This window comes from Hyla sarda, chromosome 8 (assembly GCF_029499605.1).
Source record: "Hyla sarda isolate aHylSar1 chromosome 8, aHylSar1.hap1, whole genome shotgun sequence".
Taxonomy (NCBI): Eukaryota; Metazoa; Chordata; class Amphibia; order Anura; family Hylidae; genus Hyla; species Hyla sarda.
In genome coordinates this window covers 21,241,972-21,263,467 of record NC_079196.1, presented here as the reverse complement: position 1 = coordinate 21,263,467, position 21,496 = coordinate 21,241,972, and the positions used below count along the sequence as shown (strand labels likewise).

Genomic DNA, 21,496 nt, shown 5'->3' with positions numbered 1-21,496 from the left:
TTCTAGTAACATGCTAAAAAGAGTACCCGTCATCTCTCCCGATACCTCTAAAATTCTATTAGTATTCCCCAAATACAAACGTATACCAGGCGCATCCTCTCCAACAACTCTGCATTGTGCCATTCCTCTGTTATTCCTACTTAAAGAAATACTCGGGTGCGTTTTATTTAAACCCTCTGTGCCCGGGCTGCCAAGCGAAACAAACACTTTAACTCACCTTCCTATGTTCCCCCGTTGCGCTGATATCAATTTCCCCTTCTCCAGTCCCCAACTTCTTCCGCTTTCTGTAAGTCGAAGAGTCATGTGACGCTCAGCATATATGATATGCTGAGCGTCATGTGACTCTTCGACTTACAGGAAGCGGAAGAAGTCGGGGACCGGAGAACGGGACATCGATATCAGTGCAACGGAAGAATGTAGGAAGGGGAGTTAAAGTTTGTTTTGTTTCGCTTCGCAGCCCGAGCACAGAGGGTTAAAAAAAAATGTATGAATTAACTAAGAAGTGTTGCCATACCTCCTTGTAAAGACTGTGCGCCCTTTACTGCCCAACCCAATACGGATTGAACAGAGTTAGTGTGAAGGAAACAAAGCCCCAATGACAAAAAGGGAATAGTATCACAAAGTAATGAATATTCATATGTTTCCAGGATGAATAACAGAGAAACCAAAATAGCAGAAAATTGCAAGTAACTACCAAAACCCGAAATGTCAGGAGAGATGACTGATCAACTATAAAAAGGGAATCTGATAACAGGCAGGACCACCCGCACTTACCTGAATATAGGTAGACAAAAACCGGGTCACCTGCACATGTACATTCAGGTTAGTGCAAATGACCCTGCGGTCAGATTTCTCTTGTACTATGGTGCAGGAACAATTATCCCCTATCTCTAAAGGATAGGGGATGAGTGTCTGATCACAGGGGGGGTCCGACCTCTGGGACCACCGCAATCTCCTGCATGGCACAGCGGCTCTCCCAAGGAAGGGAGCCTGTCTACCCCCGCATGAAGTGATGGCTGACAATCCCCATGTATATCTAAAAAAAAAAGACGGAGATAAAGCGCTTGTGTATCTCCAGCTCTCCCATAGAGATACATGAAGGGGACGTGTCAGCCGCAGGTTTGTGCGAGGCTCAACACACACTGTTTCTGGGGAGAGAGAGAGCCATCCTTTGGATAGGGGATAATTGTTCCTGCACCACAGTACTTCTTTAAGAGCAGGGTAGATACACTTGTCTGAAAACTCTGCTTAAAGGGGTACTCCGGTGAAAACCTTTTTTTTTTTTAAATCAACAGGTGGCAAAAAGTTAAACATGTTTGTAAATTACTTCTATTAAAAAATCTTAATCCTTCCAGTACTTATTAGCTGCTGAATGCTACAGAGGAAATTCCTTTCTTTTTTGAACACTGATGACATCACTAGCACAGTGCTCTCTGCTGACATCTCTGTTCATTTTAGCAACCATGTATAGCAGATGTATGCTAAGGGCAGCATGGTGGCTCAGTGGTTAGCACTGCTGCCTTGCAGTGCTGGGGACTTGGGTTCAAATCCCACTAAGGACAACAATAAATAAAGTGTTATTATTATTATAATAACGTCAGCAGAGAGAACTGTGGTCGTGATGTCATCAGAGAGCATTCCAAAAAGAAAAGAATTTCCTCTGTAGTATTCAGCAGCTAGTACAGGAAGGATTAAGATTTTTTTTAATAGAAGTAATTTACAAATATGTTTAACTTTCTGCCACCAGTTGATTTAAAAGAAAAAAGGTTTTCACCGGAGTACCCCTTTAACATTAACGCATCATGCTACTACGTGTCCTATATATGAAAAATAGAAAGCAGCACTCCGCAATTGAAGACCAGACCCAGGGTCTAAAGAAATGGAGACAAAAAATACAAAGCAGCATCCCAAAATTCCAATAACAAAAATGTGAAGATGAATTCATCCATCTGGTGTGTGCAATGTTCCAACCTCACAACGAGGTCTTGAAAGAGACTGTTGTAATGCTGAGACATTGCACACACCAGATGGGTGAATACTTACACTAATAAGTCCATCAAGTCCAACCAATGAGGTGAAGAGAAGGGGAATGGAGAATAAAGGGGATGGGATTCTGTACATCTCCCAAATTTCGTAATGAGAATCTTGGAGTGCCGCTTTCTTTTTTTTTCGAGATTACTTTGGACATTGTGTCTGGTCTTTGACTGCTCAGCACCCACAGGACTACAAGTCCCAGCACTGTGCCTCTTCATTATTTTCTCAATCAAAATGGAAGCTTTTTAAATCAACTGGTGCCAGAAAGTTAAAACAGATTTGTAAATGACTTCTATTAAAAAAATCTTTATCCTTTCACTACTTTTAAGCAGTTGTATACTCCAGAGGAAATTCTTTTCTTTTTGAATTTCTTTTTTGTCTTGTCCACAGTGCTCTCTGCTGACACCCCTGTCTGTGTCAGGAACTGTCCAAAGTAGCATAGGGTTTGCCAACGGGATTTTCTCCTGCTCTGGACAGTTCCTGATATGGGCATCATGTGTCAGCAGAGAGCACTGTGGACTAGACAAAAAAAAATTCAAAAAGAAAAGAATTTCCTCTGTAGCATACAGCTGCTTAAAAGTACTGGAAGGATTAAGATTTTTTTAATAGAAGTAATTTACAAATCTGTTTAACTTTCTGGCACCAGTTGATTTAAAAATAAAAAGGTTTCCACCGGAGTACCCCTTTAAACTTTGCACTGACTGAGATGAACGGAGCAGGAGTCGTAGTACATCAAACAAGGAATTTGGACCAAGATGCAACGTGTTTCGCTGCGCATGCGCAGCGAAACGCGTTGCATCTTGGTCCAAATAAAGTCCTTGTTTGAAGTACTGCGACTCCTGCTCCGTTCATCTCCCTCAGTGCCAAGTTTAATCCTGTGTTACTCTGAAGCTTCCATTTTGATTGAATCTACCTATCAAGAAGGCTGCAGACAGGACATCATGCTAATACAAATGCTACAAAAAGATGTCCAGCAGCGCAGTATGTAGGCTTGAAACAGGAACTCTTTATTGCGGATCACATGATATACACAACAATAACCAGCGCGTTTCGGATCAAACTGGACCCTTAATCATAGCATCAATGAATTATGCCATGATTAAGGGTCCAGTTTGATCCGAAACCCGTTGGATATTGTTCCTGTGTATATCCTGTGTATGTCGTGCTACTCTATTGGACCTGGAAGCGCTGACAGACAGTCCGTGCGCAGGTGATTGGAGTTAGTAGTGGAGAGCTGTTGGCACCTTTCCTTCTCAACCAATACAAACGCTATCCATTGTTGTGTATGCAGGTACACAACCCATAGCGGTACACGGTTGCTCACCCCTTCCCCATCCCTGGCTCACTATTATACCAGTGACACTCCACTATGGAGCGCCTTTGCTTCTTTCTATATATTCTTCATTATTTTTGGATTTGATAGTTGGTATACACAGTGCACCTATACTAAGACATTCCCATCAAAAGGTCTGTCAACCCGATCCCCACGGCTCTCATCAGCCTGTTGTGTCCCCACTGCTGGCTCTCTCCATCCCCGATCCCTGCGCCAAGGATGTAGAAATGTGTGTCTTGGGGTGCAGAGGCAGGGCAGACCACTCTCCATCACCGCTCTCCCATGCCTCTGATTACTGCTTCTTCAAATCAGTGTACCCGTGCCTCACTGTTTCCCCACAGATTTTCTATTTCCTCGAGGCAGGGGAGAGCAGTACTCACGCTCTCCCCTGCCTCTGCGCGGGGGGGGTAACCGTCATGGGGAAGCAGTGAGGCACGGGTACACTGATTTGAAGAAGTGGTAATCAGAGGCAGGGGAGAGCGGTGGATGGAGAGCGGTCTTCCCTGCCTCTATACTTGGACACACATTCCTACATCCTCACTGCGGGGATCGGGATGGAGAGAGCCAGCAGCGGGGACCCATTTCTACATCCCCCAGGCTGATGAAAGCCGTGGGGATCGGGTTCACAGTTTTACAGCAGCGGCGAGAACGAGCCAAAGCAGCAGGGACACAGTTTTCAACATCCCTGTTCTCCGCTTCTCTGCCCCGATCTCTCTGCTCTCATCGCGAGGATACAGTTTGCTATATTCCGCTGTGAGAGCGCAGAGATCGGGGTGTAGTGAAATGGCGCCAAATACTGAGCAGAGCGAGGCTACAACCCCCCCCCCCCCCCCTCACCTAACAACCAATAGTATGGGGTGGGTGTGCACGTCTCAGCCAATCAGGGTGGCTTTGCTGACTCAGCATTTATCAGACGCTTGGACACATTTCTCTACAGGGAACAGTTTCCTTCACTACACCAGCTTTTAGGAGAAAGGGTCACATTCTTACCATCCAGCAATTCCAGTGTCACCGTCTGGTCCACATATTCCCACCAATGCTTTCCGTCTGTCGATACTGGTATCTCCCAGTTAGACCACTTGCAGGCCAGATGGATGCAAACACAGGCGATAACCGTGGGCCTGTACTGAAGGCAGAACGTTGTGAGGTGAAGGCTGCAAGTGACAAAAAAAAAAGGGGGAGAGGGGGAGAGAAAGAAAAAAAAATAAGGGAATATACATTAGTTACTACGTCCCTTAAAACCAAATCATTAAAACAAAGTATTTTTAAAGCAGTGGTCTCAAACTGTGGCCCTCCAGATGTTGTAAAACTTCAACTCCCAGCATGCCCGGACAGCCGTTGGCTGTCCGGGCATGCTGGGAGTTGAAGTTTTGCAACATCTGGAGGGCCACAGTTTGAGACCACTGATTTAAAGGGACACTATCATAACCACTCTATTACAGAGATCACAATATCTCAGGATGTAGCAGAAGATCAGATTAATAGGAATTGTTGCAGTGCTGCCAAGGACCTCCGCTTCCGCACGGGCTCTCCGCTGCTCAGAGAACTACAGGAAATGAGATCTTGAGCATTAACTACTGTAACCTGCTAAATGAGAAGCCACAACTGGGATTCTATACATACAGTTATATAAATGCATGCAAAAAAAGACAAAGAAACAGCTTATGGAAAGGCCTATTCCTGCATTAACTACAGACCGTGTATACTGTCATAAAAGTACAGTGATCCCTCAACTTACAATGGCCTCAACATAAATAGTTTCATCATATAATGGTCTTTTCTGGACCATTGTAACTTGAAACCAGACTCAACATACAATGTAAAGACAGTCCAGATCTGTGATACCTGTCAATGGCTGAAAGATCTGACCAATCAGAATGGACGTTCACTGGTAAAACCCCTGTATTACTGTGTATGCACTGACTGGTGTCTGGTAGCGCCCTTTACAGTACAGGGAGGTATTACATGTTCTGTACTACTCTTTACATGTATTACTGAAGTGCATGCACTGACTGGTGTCTGGTAGCGCCCCCTACAGTACAGGGAGGTATTACATGTTCTGTACTCTTTACCTGTATTATTGAAGTGTATGCACTGACGGGTGTCTGGTAGCGCCCCCTACAGTACAGGGAGGTATTACATGTTCTGTACTCTTTACCTGTATTACTGAAGTGTATGCACTGACTGGTGTCTGGTAGCGCCTCTATACAGTACAGGGAGGTATTACATGTTCTGTACTCTACCTGTATTACTGAAGTGTATGCACTGACTGGTGTCTGGTAATGCCCCCCTACAGTACAGGTAGGTATTACATGTTCTGTACTCTTTACCTGTATTACTATAGTGTATGCACTGACTGGTGTCTGGTAGCGCCCCCTACAGTACAGGGAGGTATTACATGTTCTGTACTCTTTACCTGTATTACTGAAGTGTATGCACTGACTGGTGTCTGGTAGCGCCCCCTACAGTACAGGTAGGTATTACATGTTCTGTACTCTTTACCTGTATTACTATAGTGTATGCACTGACTGGTGTCTGGTAGCGCCCCCTACAGTACAGGGAGGTATTACATGTTCTGTACTCTTTACCTGTATTACTGAAGTGTATGCACTGACTGGTGTCTGGTAGCGCCCCCTACAGTACAGGTAGGTATTACATGTTCTGTACTCTTTACCTGTATTACTATAGTGTATGCACTGACTGGTGTCTGGTAGCGCCCCCTACAGTACAGGGAGGTATTACATGTTCTGTACTCTTTACCTGTACCAGGATTAGCTGCTCCTTTGGACACCAGGTCAGGGCGGCTCCATGTTACTTTTTTAGGACACTGTGTACTGTACAGGACCCTGGAGAAGCTCCTGTCCTCTAAATAGACAGTGATTACAGCTCCCAGCAGATCTTTATTTATTTTATATGTAAGGATTTGCTTTATCTGTATTACTTCTCTACTTATTTTTCCTATTTTTGGATGACATTTTGGGGCTTCAGAACCAATTATCAGGTTTCCATAGAGTTAAGGCCTCAACATACAATGGTTTCACCATACATCGGTGGTCCTGGAACTAATTAATATAGTCACTTGAGGGACCACTGTACTATAATAACCAGCAATACAGCCCATAGCAATAGTAACATGGAAGAGGTGGACTAGACCAATCACTGCCTGACAAAAAGCCATTTCAATACCTATACTAGTTGATTGTATTCCCTTAAAACTCAAAGAAAAATTTAAGTGTAAAATTGTAAACGTAAATTTGCATTTGAAGATACAAAAAAAAAAAAAAAATAACAGTAATTTAGTCAGAAATAATTGAGCTTGTGTAAAAGAGAAGCAAGACGTCTCCAGGCCCTGTGAATCACAAAAACAGCAATGAAACAAAATTTCACAGATACTGAGGTTCAAGTCAACAGCTGAAACACAGTTATATGACTGATGTGGTCTTTAAAGGGGTATTCCGGGAAAAAACATTTTTTTTATATATATCAACTGGCTCCAGAAAGTTAAACAGATTTGTAAATTACTTCTATTAAAAAAAAAATCTTAATCCTTTCAGTACTTATGAGCTTCTGAAGTTAAGGTTGTTCTTTTCTGTCTAAGTGCTCTCTGATGACACCTGTCTCAGGAAACGCCCAGTTTAGAAGCAAATCCCCATAGCAAACCTCTTCTAAACTGGGCGTTTCCAGAGACAGAAAAGAACAACCTTAAATTCAGAAGCTCATAAGTACTGAAAGGATTAAGATTTTTTAATAGAAGTAATTTACAAATCTGTTTAAAGGGGTACTCCGCCCCTGGCATCTTATCCCCTATCCAAGGATAGGGGATAAGATGTTAGATCGCCGCGGTCCCGCTGCTGGGGACCCCGGGGATCGCCGCTGCGGCACCTCGCCATCATTACTGCACAGAGCGAGTTCGCTCTGTGCGTAATGACGGGCGATACAGGGGCCGGAGCAGCGTGACGTCATGGCTCCGCCCCTCATGACATCACAGCCCGTCCCCTTAATGCAAGTCTATGGCAGGGGGAGTGACGACCGCCACGCCCCCTCCCATAGACTTGTATTGATGGGGCGGTCCGTGACGTCACAAGGGGCGGAGCAGTGACTTAACGATGCTCCGGCCCCTGTATTGCCTGTCATTACATGCAGAGCGATCTCGCTCTGCGCAGAAATGATAGCGGGGTGCTGCAGCAGCGATCCCCGGGGTCCCCAGCAGCAGGACCCCGGCGATCTGACATCTTATCGGAGTACCCTTTTAACTTTCTGGAGCCAGTTGATCTATAAAAAAAAGTTTTTTTCCCTGGAATACCCCTTTAAACTGTGGCCCTGAAGAGATTACAAAACTACAACTCCCAGCATGCTCGGACAGCCATTTTAGTTGTAGATTTGCAACATCTGAAGGGCCACAGTTTGGAGCCCACTGTACTGTAGGCACAAATCCCTATTCATCTGTATAAAACTGGAAAGGAAACCTCATGATGTAGCCCGCTGTGGTACAGGTATGACATCACTGATAAATCCACCTTCTAAAAGAGGGGTTAGTCCAGTGATTCCCAACCAGTGTGCCTCCAGCTGTTGCCAAACTACAACTCCCAGCATGCCCGGACAGCCAATGGCTGTCCGGGCATGCTGGGAGTTGTAGTTTGGCAATAGCTGGAGGCACACTGGTTGGGAAACACTGGGTAAGTCCATCACCATAACATAGAATAACAGCAATGTCTGCACAAAAAAAAAACCTCTCAGTGTAGACATTGCCCCTGAATGCGGCGTGCCGGCGGCATAACATCCCAGCGCTAGGACCGCTCAGGAATGCACCATCCCCATAGACGGCAATGCATTCTGTGCGGAGTCCGCAGAAGGAATACACAATTTTTTCTACAGACGCTGGAATTTTATTTTCAGCGCCGATAGGGATTCTGCTTTGCGGTTCCCATTCTGCTATGTGAACAGCGAAGCAGAATCTCTTTGAAAGCCAATCTGCATTCGAACATAGCGCAAGGTTGAATTCACACCACGTTTTTGCAATACAGTTTCCAGTATGAGGTTTTTGATCAAAAACGGATTCCTCAAAACTGGACTAAACTGTATCAAAACGTGTGTACAACTTTTAACCCGTATGCGGTTTGAAAAGTGATGTCCGGATGCACCCAAATACAAAAAGAAAAGCATTTCCTCTGGAGTATACGGCCGCTAATAAGTACTGGAAGGATTAAGATTTCTTTTCATAGAAGTAATTTACAAATCTTAACTTTCTGGCACCAGCTGATTTAAAAAAAAAAAAAAAAAAAAAGTTTTCCACCGGAAATGTCTGATCGCGGGGGTCCTGCCGCTGGGGACGTAAGATTGTGACGTCACAACTCTTCCCCCCGTGTGACGTCACACCCACCCCCTCAATGCAATTCTATGGGAGACGTCTCGATCTTACGTCCCCGTGGTGGTATTAGCCTGAGGGCCTCCAGCGGTTCCGGAAGCAGTTACAGGTGGGTGCCGCATGGTAGAATACGGGGGTCCCCAGCGGCGGGACCCCCGCGATCAGACATCTTATCCTTTGGATAGGGGATAAGATGTCTAGGGGTGGAGTACCCCCCTTTAATGAATAGTAAAATCAGCTGCACAAAATATGCATACCCTAAAGTAGGGGTCTCAAACTTGCGGCCCTCCAGATGTTGCAAAACTTCAACTCCCAGCATGCTGGGAGTTGAAGTTTTGCAACATCTGGAGGGCGGTCAGTTTGAGACCCCTGCCCTAAAGAAACTTTTGACATGTGCTAGCGACAAGTCAAAAGTTTTGATCGGTCGGGGATTGAGTGTTCAGACCTCCACCGATCAGAACGAGCCAGAAGACAACGCAGCAGAATGTTCTTCTCCCCATCTCCTGTCTGCGAGTGGGTAGGAGCTCTGTACCACTGACTATGATTGTAACTGGCATTAGTGGGCACTAGAGATGAGCGAACTTACAGTAAATTCGATTCGTCACGAACTTCTCGGCTCGGCAGTTGATGACTTATCCTGCATAAATTAGTTCAGCTTTCAGGTGCTCCGGTGGGCTGGAAAAGGTGGATACAGTCCTAGGAGACTCTTTCCTAGGACTGTATCCACCTTTTCCAGCCCACCGGAGCACCTGAAGGCTGAACTAATTTATGCAGGAAAAGTCATCAACTGCCGGGCCGAGAAGTTCGTGACGAATCGAATTTACTTTAAGTTCGCTCATCTCTAGTGGGCACCTCTAAAGGGTTAATAGCCGACAGCAGAGATAGGTGCACACTGGCTATTATTCAGACATGTATAGAGTGGGCTTGAGTATATTTATGTCATGGAACATTAAAGGGGTATTCCACTGGACAGTGTTCGGAAGTGAATGTTTCGAACGCGGTGGTCGGCCACGCCCCTTGTGACATCACGACCAGGCCTCCTCATTGCAAGACTACTGTATGCATATGTTTGGAAGTGAATGTTTCGAATGCTGTTTTCGCGCTGCAGCGGTCGGCCATGCCCCTAGTGACATCACGGCCAGGCCCCCTCATTGCAAGACTACGGGAGGGGGCGTGACACCTCCCGTAGTCTTGCAATGAGGGGGCCTGGCCGTGATGTCACGAGGGGCGTGGCCGACCCCCGCAGCATGAAAACGGTGTTCGGAACCAGGGCTCGGTAGATAAACGTTCCGACTCCGCAGTTTTTTGTACTTCCGACTCCTCTGTATTAATATGCAAATGTATTTTATACATTCCTTGAAGGAAAGAAAGGCAACATACATGTCATTACCACAGGACTACTGGCTGGGAAGCCAACAGTCTACTGTATTGAACAGTTTGTGTGCTGATCTGCTGCTGAAGATAGGGCAGTAGGAGGATCCAGGAAGGGGCATTTATTATAAAACATGATTCCCCTGGTTGAATCCCATAGTCATGTTTAAAGTTTGAGCTAACAATCGAGTTTACAAGTTTTTATAGCCTTAGCTGAATGACAGCAGTTTTTCCAATGGTTTACAGCTTCAGTCTTGAACTATTGACCCTCCATTCCCTTCACTTATACAAGTGTCTCTAGTCCTGCAAAAAACATTATCAGTGAGAGGCTAGGTTACCCATGGGTTCCCTGTAACAGCAGAACACAACACTATGGAAAGTATAAGTATTGCTGCTCCTAATTGTGCGTTGCGTGCCATATAGTGAAGCACATGAAAAGCTTCTTCACGGTCACTTAACGTGTTCGTTTTGCGGTTACGTGAGGCACTGCATGCGTTGGTCTTTATTCTTACAGTAGACAAGTCATTAATTATAACTTTTTGTGAATTGGGACATTTAAACTTTTTTTTTTTATTCCAATCTAAATTTAGTAGGAGTCGGTGCATTGTTTGCCGACTCCACAGCACTGTTCGGAACATTTACTTCTGAATGAAGGCCAGTGGAGTACCCCTTTAAAGGGTTAAAAGACCTAAAATGATTGAGATACATCATGATCAATGTATCCAAAGTCACCTGTAAAGTAATAAAAAATAAAAAATAAATCACATGGCAAAAAAAAGCACATTAAAACCATTTCAAACCAACTAAACCCAATATCAAATCAACATATTTCAGGACACATCCACAAACAATGGAAAACTATTGAAATAAAACCCCAAGAGAACAGAACGCAGACGTAGATGAGCTTAAAAAAAGGCAAAATGTCAACAGTTCTAGGCAAAAAAATAAAACTACGCGCCCTCACAACCCCCTGGACAAGCTGCTGCAGGATGGGTACCAGCCAGCCATAATGGGCTCTAGTGCCAATCGTGCAGGAGCCCTGGGGGGAGATGTTTGTCCTCTGGGAGATTAGAACAAAATGGCGACGCCATCCAATGAGAATACGAATCAGCCACTGCTAAAAGTAAAACCAACATAAAAAAAATGGCCGCTGTTTAATATATAGTCAATCTCCTGGAAAAACAAAGAAGAGTTATTATCAAACTCGAGGAGAACATACTGTGTCTTTTATACTGTAGAGCATTTATTTTTTTTTCTGAATCTGGATTCTGAGTCTCTTGTTTACCATGCACAATACGAAATATGTAAAAGATGAATATTATAATTTCTAGGGTTTCATCTTTGCTGTATAGTTGGTTTGAAAAAGAATCGCAATGCATATTATCAAAAGAAATAAATGCATCTTGAGAAAGTATTATTATCGTGTAAATTTAGAGATATATATATAGATTTTTTTTATTGATAGTGATTGGTAAATTTAAGTATTATTATACTTACCAAGATGCTCTAGGGTAAGTTTAGTTCTTTAGATGCTATTCGGGGCTACCAGTTTAGTAAATGCACTCAGAATCAAGAAACTGATCAGAGAGCAACACTACATTTTCTTGTGCAATCCTCCCCTGTGTGTCAAAGGCCCGGACAGAGTACAGAGCGCAAGACACAGGGAAGAGACCAGGCCATGGAGGCAGCCCAGACCCCCTGTGCACATAGGCTAGTAAGACACAGGAAGGGGACCCTGCAGTAAAGAAAGGTATAGTGTGCTATGACAGTGCAACAAAGGTTCGGATAACCACCTGTTGGTAGCCATGAAATAGGATGTCTGTGCCAAATCCTTGCTTGCTGCAAGAGAAAGAAACAAAACAGACGTTACGGATCAGAAGTGAACATACAAGATGGACATTATTGACGGATATGTATCCGAGCACCCAGCATTGCCCAATATAGTAATAATCATAGTAACAAACCTCTCACTAACTGGGTGCATTTCACTACATCCGTATGGGGGTGCTCAATAGTTATTTCGAAGCCTGTTGGAAAAAAAAAAAAAACAAGTTACTAGAGTCAATGCTACTACAACAGTGTGCGCCACAATGCTACTACTACAACAGTGTGCGCCACAATGCTACTACCACAACAGTGTGCGCCACAATGCTACTACCACAACAGTGTGCGCCACAATGCTACTACTACTACAACAGTGTGCGCCACAATGCTACTACAACAGTGTGCGCCACAATGCTACTACTACAACAGTGTGCGCCACAATGCTACTACTACAACAGTGTGCGCCACAATGCTACTACTACAACAGTGTGCGCCACAATGCTACTACTACAACAGTGTGCGCCACAATGCTACTACCACAACAGTGTGCGCCACAATGCTACTACTACAACAGTGTGCGCCACAATGCTACTACTACAACAGTGTGCGCCACAATGCTACTACTACAACAGTGTGCGCCACAATGCTACTACCACAACAGTGTGCGCCACAATGCTACTACAACAGTGTGTGCCACAATGCTACTACTACAACAGTGTGTGCCACAATGCTACTACTACAACAGTGTGCGCCACAATGCTACTACTACAACAGTGTGCGCCACAATGCTACTACTACAACAGTGTGCGCCACAATGCTACTACTACAACAGTGTGCGCCACAATGCTACTACCACAACAGTGTGCGCCACAATGCTACTACCACAACAGTGTGCGCCACAATGCTACTACTACAACAGTGTGCGCCACAATGCTACTACTACAACAGTGTGCGCCACAATGCTACTACTACAACAGTGTGCGCCACAATGCTACTACTACAACAGTGTGCGCCACAATGCTACTACTACAACAGTGTGCGCCACAATGCTACTACCACAACAGTGTGCGCCACAATGCTACTACTACAACAGTGTGCGCCACAATGCTACTACTACAACAGTGTGCGCCACAATGTTACTACTACAACAGTGTGCGCCACAATGCTACTACAACAGTGTGCGCCACAATGCTACTACTACAACAGTGTGCGCCACAATGTTACTACTACAACAGTGTGCGCCACAATGCTACTACTACAACAGTGTGCGCCACAATGCTACTACTACAACAGTGTGCGCCACAATGCTACTACTACAACAGTGTGCGCCACAATGCTACTACCACAACAGTGTGCGCCACAATGCTACTACAACAGTGTGCGCCACAATGCTACTACTACAACAGTGTGCGCCACAATGCTACTACTACAACAGTGTGCGCCACAATGCTACTACTACAACAGTGTGCGCCACAATGCTACTACTACAACAGTGTGCGCCACAATGCTACTACCACAACAGTGTGCGCCACAATGCTACTACCACAACCGTGTGCGCCACAATGCTAACACAACAGTGTGCGCCACAATGCTAACACAACAGTGTGCGCCACAATGCTACTTCTACAACAGTGTGCGCCACAATGCTACTACAACAGTGTGCGCCACAATGCTACTACAACAGTGTGCGCCACAATGCTACTACAACAGTGTGCGCCACAATGCTACTACTACAACAGTGTGCGCCACAATGCTACTACTACAACAGTGTGCGCCACAATGCTACTACTACAACAGTGTGCGCCACAATGCTACTACCACAACCGTGTGCGCCACAATGCTAACACAACAGTGTGCGCCACAATGCTAACACAACAGTGTGCGCCACAATGCTACTACTACAACAGTGTGCGCCACAATGCTACTACCACAACAGTGTGCGCCACAATGCTACTACCACAACAGTGTGCGCCACAATGCTACTACAACAGTGTGCGCCACAATGCTACTACTACAACAGTGTGCGCCACAATGCTACTACTACAACAGTGTGCGCCACAATGCTACTACTACAACAGTGTGCGCCACAATGCTACTACCACAACAGTGTGCGCCACAATGCTACTACCACAACCGTGTGCGCCACAATGCTAACACAACAGTGTGCGCCACAATGCTAACACAACAGTGTGCGCCACAATGCTACTTCTACAACAGTGTGCGCCACAATGCTACTACAACAGTGTGCGCCACAATGCTACTACAACAGTGTGCGCCACAATGCTACTTCTACAACAGTGTGCGCCACAATGCTACTTCTACAACAGTGTGCGCCACAATGCTACTTCTACAACAGTGTGCGCCACAATGCTACTTCTACAACAGTGTGCGCCACAATGCTACTACAACAGTGTGCGCCACAATGCTACTACAACAGTGTGCGCCACAATGCTACTACTACAACAGTGTGCGCCACAATGCTACTACCACAACAGTGTGCGCCACAATGCTACTACAACAGTGTGCGCCACAATGCTACTACTACAACAGTGTGCGCCACAATGCTACTACCACAACAGTGTGCGCCACAATGCTACTACCACAACAGTGTGCGCCACAATGCTACTACCACAACAGTGTGCGCCACAATGCTACTTCTACAAGAGTGTGCGCCACAATGCTACTACCACAACAGTGTGCGCCACAATGCTACTACAACAGTGTGCGCCACAATGCTACTACAACAGTGTGCGCCACAATGCTACTACCACAACAGTGTGCGCCACAATGCTACTACCACAACAGTGTGCGCCACAATGCTACTACCACAACAGTGTGCGCCACAATGCTAACACAACAGTGTGCGCCACAATGCTACTTCTACAACAGTGTGCGCCACAATGCTACTTCTACAACAGTGTGCGCCACAATGCTACTACAACAGTGTGCGCCACAATGCTACTACAACAGTGTGCGCCACAATGCTACTACAACAGTGTGCGCCACAATGCTACTACTACAACAGTGTGCGCCACAATGCTACTACCACAACAGTGTGCGCCACAATGCTACTACAACAGTGTGCGCCACAATGCTACTACTACAACAGTGTGCGCCACAATGCTACTACTACAACAGTGTGCGCCACAATGCTACTACAACAGTGTGCGCCACAATGCTACTACTACAACAGTGTGCGCCACAATGCTACTACTACAACAGTGTGCGCCACAATGCTACTACTACAACAGTGTGCGCCACAATGCTACTACTACAACAGTGTGCGCCACAATGCTACTACAACAGTGTGCGCCACAATGCTACTACTACAACAGTGTGCGCCACAATGCTACTACTACAACAGTGTGCGCCACAATGCTACTACTACAACAGTGTGCGCCACAATGCTACTACTACAACAGTGTGCGCCACAATGCTACTACTACAACAGTGTGCGCCACAATGCTACTACCACAACAGTGTGCGCCACAATGCTACTACAACAGTGTGCGCCACAATGCTACTACAACAGTGTGCGCCACAATGCTACTACTACAACAGTGTGCGCCACAATGCTACTACTACAACAGTGTGCGCCACAATGCTACTACTACAACAGTGTGCGCCACAATGCTACTACCACAACCGTGTGCGCCACAATGCTAACACAACAGTGTGCGCCACAATGCTAACACAACAGTGTGCGCCACAATGCTACTACTACAACAGTGTGCGCCACAATGCTACTACCACAACAGTGTGCGCCACAATGCTACTACCACAACAGTGTGCGCCACAATGCTAACACAACAGTGTGCGCCACAATGCTACTACTACAACAGTGTGCGCCACAATGCTACTACTACAACAGTGTGCGCCACAATGCTACTACTACAACAGTGTGCGCCACAATGCTACTACTACAACAGTGTGCGCCACAATGCTACTACCACAACAGTGTGCGCCACAATGCTACTACCACAACCGTGTGCGCCACAATGCTAACACAACAGTGTGCGCCACAATGCTAACACAACAGTGTGCGCCACAATGCTACTTCTACAACAGTGTGCGCCACAATGCTACTTCTACAACAGTGTGCGCCACAATGCTACTTCTACAACAGTGTGCGCCACAATGCTACTTCTACAACAGTGTGCGCCACAATGCTACTACTACAACAGTGTGCGCCACAATGCTACTACTACAACAGTGTGCGCCACAATGCTACTACCACAACAGTGTGCGCCACAATGCTACTACCACAACAGTGTGCGCCACAATGCTACTACTACAACAGTGTGCGCCACAATGCTACTACCACAACAGTGTGCGCCACAATGCTACTACCACAACAGTGTGCGCCACAATGCTACTACCACAACAGTGTGCGCCACAATGCTACTTCTACAACAGTGTGCGCCACAATGCTACTACCACAACAGTGTGCGCCACAATGCTACTACAACAGTGTGCGCCACAATGCTACTACCACAACAGTGTGCGCCACAATGCTACTACCACAACAGTGTGCGCCACAATGCTACTACTACAACAGTGTGCGCCACAATGCTACTACCACAACAGTGTGCGCCACAATGCTAACACAACAGTGTGCGCCACAATGCTACTTCTACAACAGTGTGCGCCACAATGCTACTACAACAGTGTGCGCCACAATGCTACTACAACAGTGTGCGCCACAATGCTACTACAACAGTGTGCGCCACAATGCTACTACAACAGTGTGCGCCACAATGCTACTACAACAGTGTGCGCCACAATGCTACTACAACAGTGTGCGCCACAATGCTACTACAACAGTGTGCGCCACAATGCTACTACAACAGTGTGCGCCACAATGCTACTACAACAGTATGCGCCACAATGCTACTACAACAGTGTGCGCCACAATGCTACTACAACAGTGTGCGCCACAATGCTACTACAACAGTGTGCGCCACAATGCTACTACAACAGTGTGCGCCACAATGCTACTACAACAGTGTGCGCCACAATGCTACTACAACAGTGTGCGCCACAATGCTACTACAACAGTGTGCGCCACAATGCTACTACAACAGTGTGCGCCACAATGCTACTACAACAGTGTGCGCCACAATGCTACTACAACAGTGTGCGCCACAATGCTACTACTACAACAGTGTGCGCCACAATGCTACTACTACAACAGTGTGCGCCACAATGCTACTACTACAACAGTGTGCGCCACAATGCTACTACTACAACAGTGTGCGCCACAATGCTACTACTACAACAGTGTGCGCCACAATGCTGCTACTACAACAGTGTGCGCCACAATGCTACTACCACAACAGTGTGCGCCACAATGCTACTACCACAACAGTGTGCGCCACAATGCTACTACTACAACAGTGTGCGCCACAATGCTACTACTACAACAGTGTGCGCCACAATGCTACTACTACAACAGTGTGCGCCACAATGCTACTACTACAACAGTGTGCGCCACAATGCTGCTACTACAACAGTGTGCGCCACAATGCTACTACCACAGTGTGCGCCACAATGCTACTACAACAGTGTGCGCCACAATGCTACTACTACAACAGTGTGCGCCACAATGCTACTACTACAACAGTGTGCGCCACAATGCTACTACTACAACAGTGTGCGCCACAATGCTACTACAACAGTGTGCGCCACAATGCTACTACAACAGTATTCACGCCACAATGCTACTACAACAGTGTGCGCCACAATGCTACTACAACAGTGTGCGCCACAATGCTACTACAACAGTGTGCGCCACAATGCTACTACAACAGTATGCGCCACAATGCTACTACAACAGTGTGCGCCACAATGCTACTACAACAGTATGCGTCACAATGTTACTACAACAGTATGCGTCACAATGTTACTACAACAGTATGCACCACAATGTTACTACAACAGTATGCACGCCAACACGGATTCTAAGGGTAGGGTCACACACAGCGCATTGGCAATGAATTGGATGCTGCGGTTGTGCTGCCGGCAATCAGAGGGAGCAGAGCGAGCTCCTTGCTCCTCTGTGCGTTCGCTCCTAGCGGCAGATTTCCCACTGGCAGACACAAGCTGACAGTAGCAAAAAAAGGCACACACACACACACACACTAGTATTCTTTATTTATATAAGTATTCTTCAATAATACAAAAGCAAAGAGCAGTGTATAATCACTAGGGGTGTAAGAAAAAAAATCGATTCACTTGATTATCGCGATTTTTCATTTGGCGATACTGTATCGATTCTAAATATTTTTGAATCGATCTTTTTAGGGATGTGGAATTTGTATCTCCCGATGCCCAGGACATGCAGGTCTGGGCGCCAGGCAGGTGAATTTTTCCGGCTCGTGCAAGCAGGGCCGGACCTTACAAGAGCGGCGGCGCTCAGCAGTCTGTATGGAGCAGGCACGCGTCTCCTGTCCACTCCATACTCTGCAGCCCAGTCTGTTTTCAGTAGCCGTGGGCCGCCGCTAATAGCCAGCATGCGGCGATCGCCACAGCTGGCTATTAACCCTTCAGATCGGCGATGTCAAAGCTGACAGCAGCGTCTAATAGGACCTGTGAATGCTCCCTGGTGGGCTAGTGGGGTGGATCGCGCCCCCCCACAGCGCGATCGTGGGTGGGTGATCCACTATAGAGGTAGCCGGAAGGCTTACCTCTGCTTCCCTGCTGTCTGTGGCTCTGTCATTGATAGATCCTGGATGGACTAGGCTCTATCAATGAATCACAGATCAATGGAGTTCAATAGAACTCTATTCATTTGTATGAGGAATCTAATGATTCCTCCTAAAAGTAACTAAGTGACTAATAAAGTGTTAAAAATAAATAAATTATGTTTTAATAAAAGTTTAAAAGACACACATTAACCCCTTCCATATTGAAAGTTCAATTCACCCCCTATTCCTATATAAAAACACGTAAACATAACAAAAACAAATCATATTTGGTATCACTGCGTGCGTAAAAATCGCAATATATCGTCTTTGAGACAGAATCGGGATATATTGTGATATATCGTATCGTGATACGCATCGTATCGCCAGATTCTTGCCAATTCACACCCCTAATAATCACCCAGTGTGGATCATGCAAAGTCCGCAGTGACCCCCGACCTACGATGGCCCCGACATATGACGCTTTTTTATGTCGGTGGTCATCGCATTAAGTGCTATCCGGCAGCGCAAAATGCTTAAGCTGCTGCCGGATAGCAGCTTAATGTTCCCCGTGTGGTGCGGTAAGTATTACTTTCCCCTCCACGATGCTCCGGGGTGCCCTCCGGGTACAGCGCTGGTCTTCCGGAGTCTTTTCGGCCCTCTCTGATGACGTCAATACACTGCTGTGCACATCATCCAATAGGAATGGAGTACGCAGCGGCGTAATGACGTCGCTACGCAGGCCCAGTAAGGCCTCGGAGAAGACAGCGGCGGACTGGAGTCTTCTCCGGTCCGCCGCTGTCTTCTCCGGTCATATGTCGGGGCCATCGTAGGTCGGGGGTCACTGCGGACTTTGCATGATCCACACTGGGTGATTATTAGGGGTGTGAATTGGCAAGAATCTGGCGATACGATGCGTATCACGATACGATATATCCCGATTCTGTCTCAAAGACGACATATTGCGATTTTTACGCACGCAGTGATACCAAATACGATTTGTTTTTGTTAGGTTTACGTGTTTTTATATAGGAATAGGGGGTGAATTGAACTTTTAATATGAAAGGGGTTAATGTGTGTCTTTTAAACTTTTATTAAAACATAATTTTTTTTTTAACACTTTATTAGTCACTTAGTTACTTTTAGGAGGAATCATTAGATTCCTCATACAAATGAATAGAGTTCTATTGAACTCCATTGATCTGTGATTCATTGATAGAGCCTGGTCCATCCAGGATCTATCAATGACAGAGCCACAGACAGCAGGGAAGCAGAGGTAAACCTTCCTCTATAGTGGATCAGAGGTAAGCCTACCTCTATAGTGCATCACCCACCCACGATCGCGCTGTGGGGGGGGCGCGATCCACCCCACTAGCCCACCAGGGAGCATTCACAGGTCCTATTAGGTCCGGCCCAGGGTCACCATCGGGAGCGGCGCGGACAGGTGAGTACAGCTTCCTATACTTTACATTGCACGAATCCCTCAACATACGATGGATTCGACAAACGATGGCTCGTGTGGAACGAATTACCATCGTATTTTGAGGGACCACTATAGTTACAAGGAGAGGTAGCCGGCTTCTTGAGCTTCCACGTGCAGCTTCACTGCCATACTTCTTTAGCCGTCTCCGTTCACTGAAGGACAGGTGAGAACGTTTGCGTAGCAAACGTTCTCACCTGTCCTTCAGTGAACGGAGACGGCTAAAGAAGTATGGCAGTGAAGCCGGCTACCTCTCCTTGTAACTACCTGCGGACTTTGCATGATCCACACTGGGTGATTATACACTGCTCTTTGCTTTTGTATTATTGAAGAATACTTCTAGAAAGAAAGAAGATTTATTGCAGAATACTAGTGTGTTTGAGCCTTTTTTTCTACTGTGATTTTATAGTATATAGTGACCCAGAGACTATGTTCCCTTCCCTAATCTTCGACACAAGCGGACACACAGAGCTACCAGGCTGCAGCAGGGAGCTCACTCTGCAGTCGCTCGCCCATGATGCGGATGGGCTGTGGGTGACCCTACCCTAAAGCGAATACAAATAGCCAGTGGTGGTCACATACCGGGGGGGGGGGGGGGGGGGGGGGGGGGGGGAATACTAATACTAAGGGAGGAAATTTATCAACAGTTATCCAGTTGCCTATAGCAATTGATTCATTATTTTTCAGAGGCCTTTTCAAAAATTAAAGCAATCTGGTTGCTATGGGCGACTGGGAAACGTTTCCTCTGTCCCGGTTTTGATAAATCTCCCCCAAGGTGCCTATGTTTGCATATACTTTGCACTAGGGTTGAACAAACTTCGTAAATGCATCTAAACCTGAACCTAATGGCTCAGTCATTGATTGCTTTAGTCTGCATAAATTATGTTTGCAAAATGCTTTGGGTGCCCAAGAAAGATGGACACACTTATATATTTTTTTTTTTTTACTGTCAAATATTTGTTTTAAAGAAAAAATTTTTAATAAAAAAACAGTTGAACAAAAAAAAAAAAAAAAAAAAAAAGGAGAAAAGATGGAAACAGAGATGAGCGAACTTACAGTAAATTCGATTCGTCACGAACTTCTCAGCTCGGCGGTTGCTGACTTTCCCTGCATGAATTAGTTCAGCTTTCCGGTGCTCCAGTGGGCTGGAAAAGGTGGATACAGTCCTGAGAAAGAGTCTCCTAGGACTGTATCCACCTTTTCCAGCCCACGGGAGCACCGGAAAGCTGAACTAATTTATGCAGAAAAAGTTATCAACTGCCGAGCCGAGAAGTTCGTGACGAATCGAATTTACTGTAAGTTCACTCATCTCTAGACACAGTCCTAGGAGGCCTAAGACAGTCAATCCTGGACTTTTCTAGGCACCAGTGGCCCTCAAAGCAGACAATTCAAGCAGGCTAAAGCAA

The 21,496-nt window shown here is 45.9% G+C and overlaps 1 protein-coding gene across 14 annotated transcripts in view; it reads right to left on the bottom strand.

Annotated features, from left to right (window-relative positions):
• The window catches only part of CCNT2 (cyclin T2), an 89,251-nt gene that overhangs the window by 43,802 nt on the left and 23,953 nt on the right, over positions 1-21,496 (bottom strand). For all 14 annotated transcript variants that reach the window (XR_008846845.1, XR_008846844.1, XM_056533229.1 and 11 more), the window contains exons 5-7: positions 12,068-12,130; positions 11,897-11,942; positions 4,358-4,521 (exon numbers count right to left, since the gene is read on the bottom strand). Coding sequence is in view for 12 of the 14 variants with exons in the window: in XM_056533229.1 (XP_056389204.1) it covers positions 4,358-4,521; positions 11,897-11,942; positions 12,068-12,130 (273 nt within the window). In the remaining 2 variants the exon portion in view is untranslated. The remainder of the gene's footprint in view (positions 1-4,357; positions 4,522-11,896; positions 11,943-12,067; positions 12,131-21,496) is intronic.